General features: G+C 42.7%; 4 protein-coding genes across 13 annotated transcripts; 1 reads left to right on the top strand and 3 right to left on the bottom strand.

Moving 5' to 3' along the window:
• Positions 1-140: 140 nt before the first annotated feature.
• On the bottom strand, positions 141-3,459 carry LOC147249720 (5-hydroxytryptamine receptor 3A-like). Its single transcript, XM_086224096.1, has 9 exons — positions 3,400-3,459; positions 2,794-2,957; positions 2,681-2,725; positions 2,460-2,566; positions 2,175-2,344; positions 1,898-2,061; positions 1,616-1,826; positions 839-1,045; positions 141-758 (listed from the first exon to the last, which is right to left on the bottom strand). The coding sequence occupies exons 2-9, from the start codon at positions 2,938-2,940 to the stop codon at positions 475-477; spliced, it is 1,335 nt and encodes a 444-aa protein (XP_086080222.1). The 5' UTR covers positions 2,941-2,957; positions 3,400-3,459; the 3' UTR covers positions 141-474.
• A 999-nt stretch (positions 3,460-4,458) lies between these two features.
• Positions 4,459-10,207, bottom strand: LOC147249719 (5-hydroxytryptamine receptor 3A-like). 5 transcript variants are annotated; one of them, XM_086224087.1, is made up of 13 exons: positions 9,108-10,207; positions 8,839-8,893; positions 8,642-8,740; positions 8,481-8,574; positions 8,320-8,377; positions 7,488-7,651; positions 7,010-7,054; positions 6,822-6,928; positions 6,401-6,570; positions 6,090-6,253; positions 5,735-5,945; positions 5,133-5,318; positions 4,459-5,000 (listed from the first exon to the last, which is right to left on the bottom strand). In XM_086224087.1, exons 2-13 carry the CDS (start codon positions 8,880-8,882, stop codon positions 4,699-4,701), a joined length of 1,644 nt encoding a protein of 547 aa, XP_086080213.1. In that variant the 5' UTR covers positions 8,883-8,893; positions 9,108-10,207; the 3' UTR covers positions 4,459-4,698. The 5 variants fall into 5 exon arrangements, with proteins under 5 accessions (XP_086080213.1, XP_086080214.1, XP_086080211.1 ...); XM_086224088.1 differs by having other exon boundaries at positions 8,481-8,553; positions 9,108-10,205; XM_086224085.1 differs by having other exon boundaries at positions 8,481-8,564; positions 8,643-8,893; positions 9,108-10,201.
• Positions 9,211-18,884, top strand: LOC147249717 (uncharacterized). 6 transcript variants are annotated; one of them, XM_086224091.1, is made up of 7 exons: positions 9,211-10,513; positions 13,131-13,258; positions 13,872-14,000; positions 14,210-14,356; positions 14,715-15,186; positions 17,863-17,985; positions 18,651-18,884. In XM_086224091.1, the coding sequence occupies exons 1-7, from the start codon at positions 9,883-9,885 to the stop codon at positions 18,692-18,694; spliced, it is 1,674 nt and encodes a 557-aa protein (XP_086080217.1). In that variant the 5' UTR covers positions 9,211-9,882; the 3' UTR covers positions 18,695-18,884. The 6 variants fall into 6 exon arrangements, with proteins under 6 accessions (XP_086080217.1, XP_086080219.1, XP_086080218.1 ...); XM_086224093.1 differs by having other exon boundaries at positions 18,582-18,884; XM_086224092.1 differs by having other exon boundaries at positions 18,559-18,884.
• On the bottom strand, positions 11,849-13,087 carry LOC147249718 (receptor-transporting protein 3-like). Its single transcript, XM_086225062.1, has 3 exons — positions 13,077-13,087; positions 12,785-12,967; positions 11,849-12,179 (listed from the first exon to the last, which is right to left on the bottom strand). The coding sequence occupies exons 1-3, from the start codon at positions 13,085-13,087 to the stop codon at positions 11,849-11,851; spliced, it is 525 nt and encodes a 174-aa protein (XP_086081188.1).
• Positions 18,885-19,032: the final 148 nt, after the last annotated feature.

The following is a 19,032-nucleotide window of genomic DNA, read 5'->3' as shown; positions in this document are numbered from 1 at the left end:
GCGCTTGGAAACACAGAATTAGTTAGAAAGTCTAATCATGTGATCTGACACTTCCTCCTCGCTGGTACCAAGTCGGATGTTAACAATTTGAAGGAAAATATAAAGAAATTTTCACAAAGGATGTTGCTTTATTTCCCCAAATTTATTAAGATTTTTTTTAATTTTTTTTTACAATTGCAGTTATCATTGCATTACAATATTGTATGAAATTTACAAATTACAGGTCTTCTGGATAAAAGAATAAGAAAAACATGCACATAGAGGTAAATCATGAGCAGAGTCATACACCTTCAGTGTAGGATGATGATTGTAACTTTTATTATTTACATTCAAAACTGTTAGCGAAGAGCCCCGTATGCCTTAAAAATACCTAGACAACAAAAACAAAGATGAAGGGAAAAATGTCATATTAAAGTGCAACATCTTCACATTGTCCAATAATGTAAAAATCCCAAACAGACAAAAAAGTTCAAATTATGATGCATTGTAGGAGTTCACCCAGATAATGATGATGGTGATGAAGCTGATGGATATAAAGAGGACGTAGAGGCAGAAAAGCAGGCGGTCTATGATGAAGCCCACCTGACTCCACTCCTCTGAGCCCTGGCTCTCATTCAGGTACTGCTCCACCTGCAGGCGGATGACCTGGAGATCCTGTCCCAGGCTCCTCAGCTCCTGCAGAGCCTTGGCCTCCATCAGTGAGCCCTTTTGCACTGGAGCTTGAACCTCCTCTGAAACCAGAGCGCCGACTTTCATTTCTGTTGAGATGGGTGAGAGGGAAACGACGTATGTGACTTTCAGTTCAAAAGGTCAAAGACACTTTTCCTGAGTTTTCAACCTTGTGCTGCAGGATTTTGGATGATTGTATCTTCATCTTTGGGCTTTGGAGGAAGCCGCACCAGGCGGCCAAGCATTTGAATGACGAACAGTCGGACCCAGCCAGGAACTGGTGAGTAGTGAGCAGAGCCGTGTAGAAGGTTGGTGATCAGGATAGTCTCCAGTAGACTGGCCACCATCAGAGCCAGGCAGAGAGACAGGAACACATCTGGCATGAGAGTAAATCCCCCTTCATTATTAGGGTGCAATACAATTTATACTCAGACAAGAATTTGAAATAAAATGTGCATTGGCTTATATTTGGGTGCTTAAATTGCAGACATGATAGCAAACACATCCAGCAGACACAGAGAACATGAGCGCTCGTTCATCATGTGTCATCCTCCTAAGAATGCAAACAGTCTCCAACACAGGTTGTGAAAGGGACCAGAAAGACAGACTTCCAAGTTTCTACATTCAGGAGGATTTTAAATGTCCAAAATGGTGAAACCAGGACAATGAAACAGATAATCCTGTTTTATTTCTCAACATTTTGCTCTGCTCTGCAGTTTTGGTCAGATTTCGAATTCTGCTAGCAAGAACCAAAACATCAACCGAAGTTCAACGTCTTGGTCAAAGGAATAGATTTTGGTCAAGGCAGTCTAGGGGCAGGGCTGACCCCTCGAAGACGGGGAAGCAGGGTAAGAAACAGAAAAGAAGAAAGTGTGAGAGGGGATGGAGGCAGAAACAGAAGAGTAGGAGACGTTAAGGTGAGATGATCGACTGAAGATCAACGAACTTATGAGAGGGATGGTGTTTCCCGTGATTGGCAGCAGGTCGTTCATGATGAGCAGGAAGACGGTGTAGCCCAGGATGAGGGTCATCTTGAACAAGGAGCGGTCCACAGTCTTCGGGGGCAGCAGGAAGCTGAAGAGGTCGACGGTGATGAGGAAGCAGCTGGGGATCAGCAGGTTGACCACGTACGTGGTGGCTCTACGCCTCACTGAGATCTGCACGGGTGGACACTGACATGTAACACAGACAAAACCTGCTGCTTTTACACGCCACAGTCGCTGCTTACAAAGAAACGAAGCTCCTCGTAAATCTCAGTGTCCCCCGCTGGTAATATGTATTTTGTTGATGTCATTCCAATCAGTTCCCACTCGCCAATCGTCGCCATCGCTTCTTTAGACATTGAAAATATCTCCTCTGTTGATCTTGTTTGGAAGAGTTCCAATGCAGCCTCTGAAAGAAACAAAAGCATAACAGCAGAGGTAAATCTTTTCTTATAGATTTAGGGTTATAGAATTATAAACAGCTCACATCTGAAATGCTGATAGGGAAAAAAATGAACGTACTACGGTGCAAGTAGGAGTTGAAGCTTAAGCTGCAGTTCTGGATGTCGAATGGAAAGGTGTAGATGTCGAGGCTGCACGAGCTGACCACTCTGACCGGCTGCTTGTCCAGCACTAGGCCGTCGTGAAACAGGTATGTGTAGGGGACGAAGGGAGCAGAGTTCTTCTCCATACTACAGGACCAAAATGAGCTAAAATCAGCTGTATTGCTCATATTTACACATTTAGCCTGTTCAAGTCCAAATCAAACGATCAAGGAGCAGCAATTTTTTAGGTTTAACTACTTACAATTCATTAATGACCACATCTGGTACCCACAGCAGATTTCTTGGAACTGTAATCCAGGAAGAACCACACTCTTCTGGATCCCAGCTAACAAATTCATTTTTCCAATCCTACAACAACAAATCCAGCAGATACATCACAACACCATCAAAACCAAGCCGCAGCATACACACATACAACCACATAAAGGACCCATGGTTAAAAAAAAAGAAATCTTTTCTTACTAATGATCGCAAGATATAAGTAGTCAGAACCTGAGCCTTTTCATCCTGAGAACAGAAAGAAAAGATCATTTGACAAAGGGGACCAGTTTTGCCACTGTGATGGTGTCTCTTACCACTCCCAGAATGCCAAGTAAGATGAAGTCAATGTGGACGGGAGTTGGGGTTGATATGTTCATGACGGGTCGGATGGAGCTCAGGTTGAAGACGGGCCTCAGGGCCTCCAGCAGTGCAGGAGGATCGGGACGAGAACAGCTGAGCATGATGCAGCTGCCTGAAGCTACAGGGAGACGTAGAGGGTCACGAACATCATTAACACGACAGAGCTTCATGATTCATTTAAATAGACGTTGCTTGTGTCAACAGTCGTTGGTAATAATTCTCACTGCCAGAAGATGAAGACAGAGGTACAACTTCTGCTTGAGGCGACGCTTTGCTTTGTTTTCCCAATGAGGAATCCTGTTATAGTTCCTGGTGGTCACCCAATAATTATATGAACTATAAACTTACAGTTGATAGAATCAGTTCCTAAGTGATGGCCGGTAGGTTATTATGCTTTATTTGTTACATGATACCAAGCACAGTTATTTCCTTAAAATAGAAATGTGTTTCTTTGGACCTCCTTTTGATGTTTGACAGGCTCTAAGTGACATAAATCATCATCTCCTAGAGATGAATGACCAGCTGGACAATTATTTAAATATTGTAGTTACTGTACTCACCGGACAACAGCACACAGATGAAGATGAACAGAAGCTTAGAAGGCTTGACTGTCAGCAGGCAGCACTAAAAACATTAACACTGGGGTCAAAGGCAGTTGTTAGTTGGAGTGTGAGCTGCTGCTGGCGGCTTTCCTCTAAAGTCCTCGTGCTCAGGCGCTCTGAACTAAACTAGTGGAACGAGGCCACCATCAGGACAATGTGAGCTCATTAAAAAGGTCCAGGCCAGAAACAGCCTGGATAACACAAGAGTAGGACACCCGTTAAGTGAGAATTTCTTCAATCAAGATTAATAATAGCAGCCGTTTGGTTATCATTCTGCTTTAATTTGGATTTACTCTCCCACTCACATCTCAGCTTGTTCTCTATTTGGAGGCTTAAATGTTGGATAAGATGTTTTTATTCAGCCTAATTATGACCATTCCTCTATTTTAGAATCAAACACATATTGCAGGGGGGTGTTGTTGGATGTGCGCGGGATGATATTGTGAATTGGATACAAGCTCCACAGGATATTGCTGAAAAACAGGACAGGAATAATGTTCTGTACCCACATAACATCATATTTATTATTGTCATTCAGACACAGCGCACAATGATGTCATTCATTCTTTAATTTTTATTATAAAGAAGGGGAACACCTTGGGATCCCCCGTGAGGAGCTGGACAAAGTAGCCAGGGAGAGGGAAGTCTGGGTTCCCCTGCTTAGGCTGCTGCCCCGGCGTCCCGACCCGAGATAAGCAGAAGTTAATGGATGGATGGATGGATATAAAGAAGGATTTTCTACATAGAATTTTCTCCAAACTCTCAATGATCTATTCGATACAATGGAGTCCTGAAGTCTCTGGAATGACTTGAGTCTGTCAGGCTTAATGTATTTAAATATGTGTATTTCTTATAATGTAATGCTTGTATGGTTAATCTTATTATATTGTAAGTTTTCTTATAACTTTAGTACTATGTGATGTAAAACTGTGATTAAAATCCAATATTTACAATGTGACTAGTTTAAAATAAATATAAATCAAGAAGCAAATGAAGAATTTTCCAAGTAATTTTATTTTGTACACAACGGTTCTCGCCATAATCAAATGAAACAGTATAATTCAAGATCTGGTGAATTTAGCAGGGCGAGCTGCATGTTTTAGCATCATATAACAATATCATGTAACTTTGCATCAATGTCTTCATTCTTGCAATATCTGGTTAAACATGACAAAATGATGGTGCATCACTAAAATGAAACAAACATCTGAACCGCGATCTACAGAAACTGAGCTCCTTCCAGCTGACACGAGTTCTCTACTGACTGTAGGAGTTCACCCAGATGATGATGATGGTAATGAAGCTGACTGATATGAAGAGGATGTAGAGGCCAAACAGCAGGCGGTCTATGATGAAACCCACCTGGATCCAGTCCTCTGAGCTCTCCGCTCCACCTCGCTGCTTCTGCTCCACTTGGAGGCGGATGGCCTTGACATTCATGCCCAGGCTCTTGAGCTCCTCCAGGGTCCGGTCCTCCACCACTGGTCCCCTCTCCTCTGGATAAGCCTCACCAGATCGACTCTCTGCAGCTACAGTGCTGTGACGCATGTGTATTTCTACTTAAGAGGAAAAAGGTAAAAAAAAAATTGCTCAAATCAAGTACTACTACAACAACCATTGCAAAAAGTACTCCATCTACTCAGCTATTTACTTTAAATTTGCATGATATATTAATCCTTAATGGCAGATACCTGCATTTCTTTTTTCTTTGGTTTTCAGAGGCAAGCAGACAAGACAGCCCAGAACCTGCAGGACCAGGACTTGGATCCATCGAGGAACTACAGAGAAGCTGGCAGAGCTGTGCAGCATGTTGGTGATGAGAATAGTCTCTAGCAGACTGGCCACCATCAGAGCCAGGCACAAGGAGAAGAACACATCTTGCGTGAAGAGAAAAGGAAAGAGTGTGTTAACTGAGACATGGAAACAAAGAGTACACCAGCAAAGAAAGAGTGAAAATCTGTTGTTTCTTATGTCAGCACAGTTTAGTTGTATTGAAATTACATGTAAATCTGAATATTTGTGTCTGTCCACCTGAAGTCAGAGCATGCAAATGAAGAATGTAGAAGATTTTAACTCTTCGCCACACCACCTGCACCTTCATTTGTTTATAAAATCTTTGGAAACGTGGTAATCAGCAAGCGTGTATACTGTTTGTTTTCATGGTATATTTTCTTACTTTTGCCCTGTTTTGCATGTTTACCTTTATTTTCTATCCCTATTCTGCTTTATCACCTCTACAGAGGTTTACACCTCATCACATCTGTGCGGACACCATTTGCCTAGAGAACCTTACTTATGAGCGGCATGGTGTTTCCAGTGGCTGGCAGCAGGTCGTTCATGATGAGCATGAAGACGGTGTAGCCCAGGATGAGGGTCATCTTGAAGGAGGAGCGGTCCACACTCTGGGGAGGAAGCAGGAAGCTGAAAAGGTCGACGGTGATGAGGAAGCAGCTGGGGATCAGCAGGTTGACCACGTACGTGGTGGCCCGGCGACGGACTCTGATCTACGGATGAAGGAGAAGGAGGAGGTCACTTTATATAAACGCGTCGTCCTCACTTATAATAATCTGCTGAAATTCAACAGGGTCTGATCCCTCAACTGTGTGCTCAGGCTTGCTTGCTTTAATCCAACTAGTCAATAAACGTACATGGAACACAAGCTCATCAATGGAAGAACCCTCCGCAACTGCAATGACTTCCTTGTGGGCAGTGATATCAAGCAGCTCCCACTCGCCCATGGTGGTAATCACCATCTTGGAGAGCGCTGTGATTTTATCCGCAGGTAGCCCTAGAAATATTTTTATGTCCATTGCTGATGGAAGCAGAGAAAAAATGTTCTATTTTAATGTCAAAGCCAATAAAAGCACACGCTAACATATATTTCAGGAATTTTTCATCACACATAACTCCGTCATTGAGTCACTGCAAACTGTCAACAAGAGTTAAAAGAGCCGCTCACCCAAGTGGATGTAGGAGTTGAAGGTAAGAGTGCAGTTCTGTATGTCAAAGGGGAAGGTGTAGATGTCAAGGTTGCAGGAGCTGACAACTTTGGCTGGTTTAGCGTCGTGTACTTTCCCGTCACTATGCAGATAAACATACGGGACGTGGGGGGCAGTGTTTTCATCCATGCTGCGATGAAAGAACGCACAGATGAGTCAGGAAAGAAAAATGACAACATTGCTCAGTGGAGTTTTGCTATTTCTTCACAGGATTTATTATTTGTAATTGCAGATGTTACTCAGCATAAATGCTAGTTAATACCAGAGGTGACAAAGAAACTAATAGAGAAAATACAAAGAAATAGACTTTATTGGGTTTTTTTTTCTTCATGACAGCAAATAAACAATAAAATACATGTCAACTTGTATTATTAAACTCACAATTCATTGATCACAATATCTGGCACCCAAAACTTGTGTCTGGGCAGGGAAATCTTGTCTGTGCCACACTGGACAGGATCCCAACTCACAAACTCATTCTGCCACCACTGAAGTCAAAAAAAGTGGTGTTAATGCAAAGAGTAATTATTTAGTATTCTGGAAATATACTTAGGAATTTAAGTACTTACAAAATGTAGCCAGATATAAGTTGTCAAGAGCTGAGCCTTTTCATCCTGCAGGAGCAGAAGTGCATCTCTTAAGAATGTCACTGCTACCTAATATTTTCATTAATTGAAATATTAGTGCTCCAAAATGATCATGAATCACTGCTATGAACAGAACAACAAAAAAGTTAAACTAGCTTATAGACTTAGGAAAATATCTTGGTTTGGAATAGAACAAGGACTTTTTTTTGTTTGTTACTTTTCAACATTTTGGGGTTACATTTTTTTTTAACTAAATTAAATTAAATGACCACATTCTTGACCTGAATTGGTGTTAAAAATTATTCAAATTTCATTTTTTTGCGCAGTAGAACCAATACTATTTTCATAATCATCGATCATCTGTTGGTTGTCAAATATTAGCTCAGCGGTCAGGAAACGTAACCCCTTCTCATGTTAAATAACAACAATGATAAAAAGGAGTACTAGTGACTGAACGTACCACTCCTAACACTCCATACAAGATGAAGAAAATGGTGATGTTGGTTTGGGTTGACATGTTGGTGACGGGTCGAATGGCGCTCAGGTTGAAAATAGGATTCAGAGCCTCCAGCAGAGCCGGTTGGTTTGGTTGAGAGCAGTTCACCATGATGGCGCTGCACCCAACTGATACAAGACACAAAAGATTTTCAACTTTCTTTTCCCGTGCAGTTTCTGCAGTGGAAGTCATTCTAGTAAAATATAAAAGACGACAAAACATCAGATTGAAATTGTACATTGTGAAATATGTTACAGTTATTATCTAAGGAGCATTATGTTCTTAATTTTGTTTCTCTCTACAAGCCAACATTTACTTCTAGCCTCAAATCACACCCATCCATCCATCCATCCATCCATCCATTTTCTTCTACTTTTCCTGTTAAGGGTGGGGGGGGGGGGGGGCTGGAGCCTATCCCAGCAGCTTTCAGGTGAGAGACGGGGTTCACCCTGGACGGGTTGCCAGTCCATCGCAGGGCCAACACATATAGACAGACAACCATTCACACTCACACTCACACCTACGGTTAATTTACAGTATCAATTAGCAGAGCTCAAATCAAAGCCTATTTTAGAAATTAAAGACTTTGTCTCACTCACCAAAGGTTACGAATTTGAGATTTCCAAATTAACCTCGCAGCTGCTCGATGTCCCGGCAGATTTAGATGTGTGGTCACATGTAACGTCACATTTAGAGGCCTCTTATATTGCCACTTATGACCAAAACTCGTTTATATACTCCGAATGATCGAACAGCTCGATAATAAATAGAATTACATACTTCATAAAAATCCTACCTGGTATAAGAATGACAACCATAATCACTAGGGGCTTTAATGGAGGAAGGCCCCGATCCTAGAACAAAATTAAATTCAGTGGTAAATTCTTTAAGATAAGGTTTCTGTTAATCATTTAAACACTTCATGAATAAAGGCTGTGCACCTGGAAAATAATTTACCTTCAATGAGGTGTTCTTGGCTGCCATAATGAACGGAATCTTGCCGTCAGGGAGAAGCTGTTTCTTCAGTATCCTGTACAGCACCGAATAAACACTGACTTGTTGTTTTATAGCAACAGTCTCTTTTTATTTAAAGTCAAAATAACATTTGCCAGACTTACCTTGAAACTCCTGCGATGCTAACGTGAGTCTCCAGGCTACATATACATATATATGTGTAGTGGTAGCAGCGTAAACCAAGCGTGATGTGGACAACAACCCTACAAATGTTGCGGGAAATGGAAAATTCTGCACGGCAGCTTCTTCTTTGTAGGTGGTTTCAAACAAATCTGAATAAACCACATCTATTGTTTTATACCTCTGTGTGTGTGAGGGAGCTGACCACATTTGCAGCAGCGTCATACCTACTGGTCCTATGCAAAAAAAAAAAAAAAAAAAAAAATCTGTGGCTGGGTTTCAAGGAACAGATGTCAAACTATACATCATTGTATATCATAATTAAACCTAATCAAGTCCTCAAACATTTATTGTTCAAATCTTGTCATGGTCCTTTTCTTGATTTCCTGTTTTATTTTATAGTCCTGTCTTCCTGTGCGCTCCCTTCTGTGATTACCTCATTTGTCTCACCTGTGCGTGATTGCACCACCTGTGTCTCGTTTCCTTGTGTGTTTAACCTCTGTTTCCCATTGTCTCGTGTCGGCTCATTGTTTCTGGCTCTGCCGTTGTTGTCACGGTCCTCGTCGTGGTTACTCTCTCGTGTTCCCTGCTTCCCCGTGTTCTCCAGTAAGGCCTTAGTTTTCTGTCTTGTTTCGAACTTGGTTTCATTTGGTCTTTGTATCTGTCCAGGACTCAGGCCTGTTGACCCCTGTTGTTGTTACTTTGTTTTCTTCCCTGGAACTTTGAACCCCTGTGTTGTCTGGATTTTTGAAATGAATACTTTTTGTTGAGCTTCCTGCGGCTGCTGTCTGCATTTGGGTCCTGTTTCCCCCGCTAAACCCTGACAGAATGAGCCGACTAAGAAAGGATCCAGCAGTATTTTGCTTACTTAGCAAATAAAACAGCCAGACAGGAGTCACCTGTACTTGACTTTGCGAGTACCCGGCTGGCCTGGGGGGACCTCGCTCGATGTTCAAGGCAGCGCAGAAGCTCATATGCTGCTAGCAGAGGCCGGCTCGCCACCCCCTGCTCAGCTGCAACCACCTCCAATCCACTCTCCAGCTGAGCTGCAGCCATCCTCAGACGTCACTCCTGTTCCAGGGTCAGGGCCGCGGCTGGTGCCATCCCTACTCTGGCGCTATGTGATGGGGCACCCAGCTCTGCAGTGGCGGTCAGGACACAGAGGAGACAAAAGAGACGAGGATGCTGATCCTTAGTGCCTCCAAGCTCTGGGGTGTCAGAGCTCATGGTTCCGGGTCTCCAACCTGGTGGCAAGCAGTGTCCTGCTCTGGCGCCGAGGGTCCCGGTGGGTGTCACTTCTTCTCCAGCCGAGGGACGGGCTCCTGATCCCTGTGTCCAGGCGGCCAAGTGCCTGGCTACTGATTCTAACGTCCACCCTCTGTCAGGGAGACCACCTCTGTCCCTTGACTCCAGTCCTGTAAACGGCAGCGGCCCCCCCGCTCGGTCCCGGGCTGCCCTCGTTTTTCAGTTTTTATTTCTTTTTGTTTTCTTGTGTTGTCCTGCCTTGTCTCTCTTCCAGAACCCCACCACCCTCCCAAGTTTATCCTCGTATTCTTGTCTCCTGTGTCCATTCCCCCCCTCCACCCACCGTGGTCAATGCTCTGTTGGGCTGTCTCATGGTCCTTTTCTTGATTTCCTGTTTTATTTTATAGTCCTGTCTTCCTGTGTGCTCCCTTCTGTGATTACCTCATTTGTCTCACCTGTGCGTGATTGCACCACCTGTGTCTCGTTTCCTTGTGTGTTTAACCTCTGTTTCCCATTGTCTCGAGTCGGCTCACTGTTTCTGGCTCTGCCGTTGTTGTCACGGTCCTCGTCGTGGTTACTCTCTCGTGTTCCCTGCTTCCCCGTGTTCTCCAGTAAGGCCTTAGTTTTCTGTCTTGTTTCGAACTTGGTTTCATTTGGTCTTTGTATCTGTCCAGGACTCAGGCCTGTTGACCCCTGTTGTTGTTACTTTGTTTTCTTCCCTTGAACTTTGAACCCTTGTGTTGTTGTGGTGTATGTTTTTGTTTTTTTCTTTTAAATACTTTGTTGAGCTTCCTGTGGCTGCTGTCTGCATTTGGGTCCTGTTTCCCCTGCTACACCCTGACAAATTAAACTCATTGTCCACAGGGGGAAATTTGTCTTGGACACCGTGCTGTCACATTCAGTTGTGATCCAGAAAATAACAAAGGCTAAGACGGGCATAAGGAACAGCCCTCATATCATTCAACATACTGTATATCACACACAAGTAGCTTAGTCTGTATTTTAAGAGACCATGTAGTACACACATGTTCCCTCTGTATTACTCCATGGGTCCTGATGTTGTGTCTAACACACATTCTGTTTTTTGCCACCCCCCCCCCCAACCCCTCTACACGGACACACTCCCATTGCACTATTCGCACTGCCTCAGGAAATTCCATCAGTGCCTTGTATGTTGAATGTTTACATCAAATGTTGTCCATCCATTTTCTTCCTGTCGGGGGGTGGGGGGGCTGGAGCCTATCCCAGCAGCTTTTGGGCGAGAGGCGGGGTTCACCCTGGACAGGACACCTGTCAATCACAGGGCCAACACATAGAGACAGACAACCATTCACACTCACAGCCACACCTACAGTCAGTTTAGAGTATCAATCAGCCTCGTCCCCTCTTGATGTCTTTGGACTGTGGGAGGAAGCTGGAGTACCAGAGAGAACCCACGCAGGAACAGGGAGAACATGGAGACTCACACAGAAAGATCCTGTGCTGGAGCCAGGACTGGAACCCTGAACCTTCTTGCTGTGAGGGAACAGTGCTGACCACTGCACCACTGTGCCTTCAAATGTTGTTTTTTTGTTTGTTTTTTTTGCCTTCGTAGTATTCCTGCCTGTTTTGCACTCTGCCTGTTTTTGCACCGTGGGTCCGAGGGGGCTTTGACAAAGTTGACTTTTGAAAAGTGTGGTTGCTTTATTATCAGCAAGTTGTTTTACAGAAAATAGATGACAGCACGTTCTTCTTTTTTATTATTATTATTATTATTATTATATAATTTTTTATATATATATAATTTTTATATATATATATATATATATATATATATATTTTTTTTTTTTTTGGCATGCAAAAAGAAGTCCTACAGTTACTCCAGACTTCCAGGAAAAAAAAATACAAGGTGATCTGAGACAAACATCTAAAGAAGAACGAAGCACTGCCTTCAGTGTCGACACAGCTCAGGTCTCCGTACAGAGGCCAAGAGCGCAGGCCTCACAATGACCAGGCTCATGGGGATTTTTGACCTCTAGCTGTCTGAAAGGCCTGCTACTTTGACCCAGGTATTCATGGTAGCACTTAGATCTTATCTTTTGCACCAGGTTCTCCAGGAGGATGTCGATGTTCTCCGGTTGGATTTGGGGTTTCTCCATCGGACCTGAGGAGCAAATCTTGCAGTTCTGCCGTAAAGGTCTCACTTTGACAGTTCCTGTCCCATTCTCAAACCGCATGTGGAAGACCACCATCACTCGGTTGGAAGGCCAGGTTCTTCCGCACGGGGAGCATTTGAACCTTCAAATAGAGGGATTAGTTTGGTCAAATTATAACTCAAAATGTCCTATTATCAAAGCTCTAGTTCAGATGGAACTGTAAACCCAAACCCACAGGTGAAGCCCAGTAAACCAAAGTGGAAGGAAAAAAAACAACCTTAAATGACATCAAAATGAATTACAGCTTTAGTTAAAAAGCAATCCCACATTTGTGTGGAGTTTACAATTTTTTTTCTCCCCACTTTCTTACTGTCTAAATACAGTTCATTTTTTTTTGTCTTCAAATATACAAATGTTTAAACATCAGTGGGTTTTAAATAATTCAGCAATTACTGTATGTCTCATAAACAATGTGGTTGGGCTGAAATAAGAGCACAAGTCTAATCAGACAAAGACCTTGAGCTTCACCATGGCATCCATGACAGAATGAATTTGTTATACAGGAAAGGACACAGGAGGATTTCTTCCTTCAAAATATCACTTAACTCAACAATGGCAGCAACAATTGTTCCATCAACCTTAAATATTATTGAGTATGTTGCTGAGTGAGACATATAATATATTTTTTGAACATTAAATAGTAAAACTACCGTCCCTCCCTTTGACAAACCTAAGAACCGAACTAACCTTGCTGATGTGTTCCTGAAGTACGTCTCCCAGCCAGGTCTCGGACTCTTTGGAACAATTCTTTCATCAAACTTCAGGTGCCACATGTCACCCTGGTTTAATACAGCTGCTTCTCTCTGGAAGATGAGTGTCCATTCTTGCAGGGTCAAAAAGAGAGAGAGAGGGAGAGAAAGAAGAAGAAAACTAGATGATTTAACTTTGTTTATCTAAATGGTTATATTTTGTTGATACATGTTCTGTAACGAATTCATTTTATTTTATAAACGTAGTTCATTACTGTCTTTAAACTTACTTTGCTGACATGGTTTATAACAGCGCCTCCGCTTTCGTTTAACACCTTCAACAGGGACCAGAAAGGAACAGCGCCGGTCTTTCTCCAGCAGATGGCGCTACTACATCTGCGATGAAACTCTAAAGAAGAAGAAGAGGAGGAGGAGGACAGGTGTCAACGTCTGTCATGATAAAACGACAGTGGTGAGATCGAATAAGCTGTTTTGAACCCAGTGTTCAGTGTTATCGTTACTTTTACATGTCAAGGTGAGTTTAGAACCAGAGGTGAGTGGATTTCCTGATTGTTTTGTTAGCTCAGACCACTGCTCTATTTTGATATTATTATCGGGTTGCAATAAAAAAAAATGAACTGAGATTTGAAAATGCAAAAACTTTGTTCAGAAGATCAGCGAATAAAAATAATGAGACTAATGTTTTTTTTTTTCTCAACCTGTAACCAAGAAAAAAGTTCGGTTTGTTTAGGTTTTATGAACTTCATTTTTTTTTCCAAAAGTTAAATGTGAATTAAATCTAATCCTCAGATAATTTCACTATTTTCTATTATTATTATATTTTTACTTTATTTATTTTATTTTATTTTTCTATTACTATTATATTTCTAAAAGTTGCATTCTTGTATTTTATTATCACTGCATGTTTGTACGTGGGTGGGTGGGGGTTGATGGAAAGATTCCAGGAACAACTGACTTAGACAGCTAAATTTAACACTTGCTGGAGTTCTCCAGCTTATCTTCACTGGGTTTTACCCCTCTTACCAGGCAACTCACTGGACTGTATGGTTCTCCCGACCCTCCAGATGTTGCTGTTGGTCCTGGTCTGCTGGCCGTCTCTTGGTGCTGCAGAGAAGCAGGGGGATGACTGGTTAGACCCGTATGACATGCTCAGTTATGACCCAAGCGCCAAGACCATGAGGAAGCCTGAAGAGGTTGAGTGATGTTTGGAGATGTTAGCAATTCATAACAAAGTCAAACACTTAAATAAAATTTTAAAGTGTTTGAATTTATCATGAATTTGTGCCCATTCAGCAGTCACAGGACTGACTCGTGTGTTATTCTTGGATCTGTATTTTTTTGGATTGTCTTATTTTGTATGGCTATGGCATATAAATATTTAAATGCCTCCTTCTTTTTTCAGGAAGTGTCAGTTACTGTTACAACCTCCATCACAGAGCTCTTGCAGCACTTGGGCCAGGGGATCAGTGTGTTTTTTCGAGTCCTCCTCAGTGATGTACCAGTGACCCTGCAGACCCCGGTTCTTCTGACCGTTGTGCTCTCCATCGTGGTAAAGATCCCTGGTAACATTTGGCGGTCCGGGATCTGAATGAAAGTGACTAGAAAGGAACTGGCTATGAAAACTTAAGATCCTTTAAGATCTAAAAAAAAATAAAATTAAATCTCTTAATACAGAAAAAAAGCCCATTAGAGTCATTAAGCAAGTATGGATATCATGGTACTTTAATTGTCCAGTGTTATATTTCTCTGTGTAAAATAACCTGAATTCTTCTAGAAAGTGCTTTGATTTCTAAGGAGATACTTCGCTAAGACTTTTCAAATATTAGAGGGTTAACCAGAAGATTGTGGTTCTATGAGAACCAGAGCTCCGTTGATGCTGTATGAAGTGTCTTTGTAATCCTCCACAGGTTTGCACCTACGGAGGTGTGCGGGCAGCCCTCCGGTACGGCAACACTGTACCTCTACGCCGCAAGACTCAGGCTTCACCCCATCCACAGCTGAAGAGACCACAACCTCGTCATCAAATTATTGAGGATGAAGACCGCTCAGCAGGAAGGGAAGCTCCACGACAGAGAGCCGAGGATGGCAGATTACAGAGGAGCCAGCTTCATCGGAGGCGGCCAAAAGGAGCCGGGGAGGAGCCTGCCAAGGTGGAGACACTGAGCAGACAGGAGGGTGGTCCCAAGAAACAGGATGGTGGTCCTGAAATAGATGAAGGTGGTCCTGAGACAGATGAGGGTGGTCCTGAGACAGATGAGGGTGGTCCTGAGACAGATGAGGATGAGCAAAGGGAGCACCACAATTTCTCTTTCGCTGACTTTGACCCTCAAGCTGACTCTGACCCAGAAAACGACCGGGAGACACAAGAGGAGCTCGCAGGTACAACTGCCAAGGCTGCTGTTACAAATACGTAGAGGACCTTTATGTGATGAAGGAATTGGTCAGACACAAGAAACAGGCTGGAGACTCAGAGATGCCTTCCACTAGACACTTTACTGGGTATCCAGTACAGATGTACAAGGTTCGCTGTGAGATGAGCTCGAGTCAGCTCTGGCCTCTTCCCCCCGTCAACAGTCATACTAACAATACGGGCACTACCAGCAATACCTTATCGAAACATCCTGCACAGACGTGACCTTTCATGTTGTCGAAACACAGCCAGACATACAAACAACACTGGCACCATGAGTGTCAGATTTACTATCAGTACGTGTTCTAACTGTGGCGATCACTCCTACCAGAGATAAAACTGTTCCAGCGAACTACAATCCTCTTACAGGTAAATTTACACAGCTTACAAACAGGTGGGCTTGATTGCCGAATCTTTGATTGGGCGCATCAACATTTTGAAAATGTCAGTCTTTTCCAAGTATCTGTATCTTTTCCAATCTATTCCTCTGGCTCCCCCATCCTCTCTTAAAAAGCTCTTTTCTCCTCTTTTATTTGGAACAACAGGCGCGCCAGGCTCAGACTCATTGTTGTACCTACCGTACGATCGAGGTGGACTGCAGCTACCGTATGTTTTATGGTGCTACTGGGCAGCTCAAATCAGAGCAGCAATGTTTTATTTTTGAGAAGGAAAATTCTCCAGCTTGGATTTCAATAGAGTCCCGCTCAATTTACATTCCCCTGAATTTATATTTATGCTCAGCCAACAAGAATGAACTAATCAAACGGACTAAAAACCCCTTGCTACAGACACAATCATGACTTGGTGCAGAGCTTTGGAACACTTGGGAGAAACCACCAAGTTAACACAGTTTTCTTCTGTCTTTGGAAACGATGACTTTCAGCCTGGTCGAAGAGACACTGGCCTCCCTGGGTGTCGCTAAAATATCTGATCTCTTTAAAGACAATCACACCTTCACGTCCGAAAAACTTCAGGCAACATATGTTGTACCTTCAAAACATTTCTTTAATTATCTGCAGTTGAGAAGCTTCGTACTGTCCAGGCACTTTAAGAATTTGGACCCCCCCAGCATAACAGGTGATGCGCATTTGTGTAATGAGGAAGGGTGTGGCCTAGGAGATCAACACTCTATATAAGGTGTGCGCAATTATTTGGCAGCTTCTTTTCCTCTAGCAAAATGGGCCAGAAAAGATATCTAACAGACTCTGACAAGTCAAAAGTTGTAAAAAAAAAATCTTTCAGGGGGGTGCAGCACTCTTGAAACAGAACCATCAAATGTTTGTTACAAATACCAGACAGGGTTGCAAGAAACATGTTGAGAGAAGAAGACCCAAATTAACCGCCAAAGATTTGAGAAGAATCAAACGTGAAGCCACCAGGAACACATTATCTTCCAGTGCTGTCGTATTCCAGAGCCGCAACCTCCAGGAGTATAAGGTGGTCAGTGCTCAGAGACGTGGGCGAAGTAAGAGGCTGAAACCCAACCGCCACTGAACAAGACACTTAGTTGAAATGTCACGACTGGACCAGGAAATATCTGATGAACGGTTTTAAAGGGGCTGATGAGATGGGAGTGACTCTTGATGGACCAGATGGGTGGGCCCATGGCTGGATCAGTAACAGGCGTAGAGCTCCAGTCTGACTCACACACCAGCAAGGTGGAGGTGGGGTACTGGTGTGGGCTGGTATTATTCAAGGTGAGCTAGTTGGACCTTTTCGGGGTTGAAGATGGACTGAAACTCAACTCCCAAACCCACTGCCAATTTCTAGGAGACACTTTTTCTTCAAGCAGTGGGAGAGGAAAATGTCTGCGTCTTTCAAGAAGCCCATGATCTTTACGCAGGACAGTGCTCTGTTCTCATGCATCCAAATGCTCCACTGCGTGGCGAGCCAGTGAAGGCCTTAAAGATGAAAGAATCATGACATGGCCCCCTTCCTCACCTGACCTAAACCCTCTTGAGAGCTTGAGGGCCCTTCTTAAACGAGAGATTCACTGTAAAGGAAAACAGTACTCCTCTCTGAACAGCGTCCTGGAGGCTGTGGTTGCTGCTGCACAAGAAGTTGACAGACTCCACTGACGGAAGGCTTTGGAGTGTTGTTGAAAGGAGGGGTGGCAATATTGGTCACTGATTTTTTTTGTTTGTTTGTTTGTTGGTGAAACGTTACAAATTTTTATTTATAAATTTGAAGTTTTTTTTTTTTTTTAATATTCTCACTTTAACAGATGAAAATAAGTGAGATTAGAATATTTTTTTCATTGAGTTGCCTATTAATGCTCACTACCAGTTACATAATAACAGTGCACACACAGATATTCTCCTGACAAAGCCACAACCTCACCTTTACTTCCTTTAATATTCAGGTTTGAGGACTATGTGACTGTATGAGAGTGCATATTGGCTGACAGGTAGGCAGTTGGAGACAAAGGCCTTCAGCCAAACATGATGATAAAAAAAAAAAATCACGATGCTAAGCAGATCCATCCTGATTGTGCCTTTACCCATGCCACACCTGGTCATCAAACTTGAGGAAGAGTTTTCGCATGGTAGATCTTTTTTTGTAGGTTAAAAATCTCTAAATACGCGTAAAACTTGAGTGTATCGCTAAATGCAGTTACACCTTTCTGATTTGAACCCTCACTACAGGACCTGGGGGCATCGCTTGTGACCTGACTTCTTCCGTCTTCCTGCTGGATGTTGAAATGGTCGGCGTTCCTGTTCAGGAGACGTCTCCAGCATCCCTGGTGCACGCTAGCGGAACACAGCAAGGTGAGCATCATCAGTGATTGGTGCTTTTGCAGGACACAGGACTGGGTTGTCAAAAATGATCACGTCGTTGGTGAATGAGCTCTTTGTGTGCAGACTGAGCTGAACATTCTGTCGACTGCACAGCAGCTGAGGGAAACGGGAATCTTATTAATTAAAAACTGTATTAACCAGCTAACCGAGCGTAACATGGCAGTAAGAGACCATTTATAGACCATGACTTGAAAAATTAAAATAAATTACAACAAAACATTAAAGAATCAAATTCATAAAAAAAAATACCAAGTGCTTTTACAATAATGTAGTCGGTTTGAGATGAAAGCATGAATCAGTTTTCCAGCATGTTTTTGGCTAATAAGAGGTTGCACTTTAGCTTTATTACTTAGGATGGGAAAAATTATACTGTTGTGACCTTGTTAGTGTGGAAATTAACACTCAGATCTGAATTTTAAAGTAACACTAAAACCTCAGCTTTAATCCAGGGACTCAGTTTACCCAGATTATTAAACAGCATTTCTCTGGTTTGTTTGGGGGCTGGTAAAATGAACTCTTGTCTGTCAAGGATGTCTTACACAGAGTCCGCCTAAATACCTAACCAGGATAGGACCATCACTCTAGTCCCCTACATTGTGGTCCCTTTGTTTTTTCCTGGACCTGCTGTCCTCCAGAAGAAGAGACCAACAGAAAGAGGAAGAGAAGGAAGCCTCTGTGACGATATCCACTACTTGCCCTGACCTCATCTTAAAAACTTGAGTATGTTTGATATTAAAAATTACGAAAATCATGTTTTGCTTTTTTTTTTTTTTAAATCTCCTTTGAAAAAGAGAGTTCCAATTAACTGTATTTCACCAACTGGCAAAACTGACTGAAACGAGACTGAAATTCACTCTAGTGACTCCCACTTAGCCTGTTATTTCTACAGCTTTTACTTCTACAAGAATTGGCTGATTTTATAATGTTCTCCACTGACAAAAAGGAAAGTTATCTGTGACCCATAGGTAACTTTTACTCTTATATAATGAACATCTGAGTTCTATGTTTCAAACCACA

The sequence above is a fragment of the Aulostomus chinensis genome, chromosome 14 (assembly GCF_037954235.1).
Source record: "Aulostomus chinensis isolate RoL2024-O1b breed Wild chromosome 14, RoL_Achi_v1.0, whole genome shotgun sequence".
NCBI lineage: Eukaryota > Metazoa > Chordata > Actinopteri > Syngnathiformes > Aulostomidae > Aulostomus > Aulostomus chinensis.
This window is presented reverse-complemented; position numbering and strand designations above follow the sequence as displayed.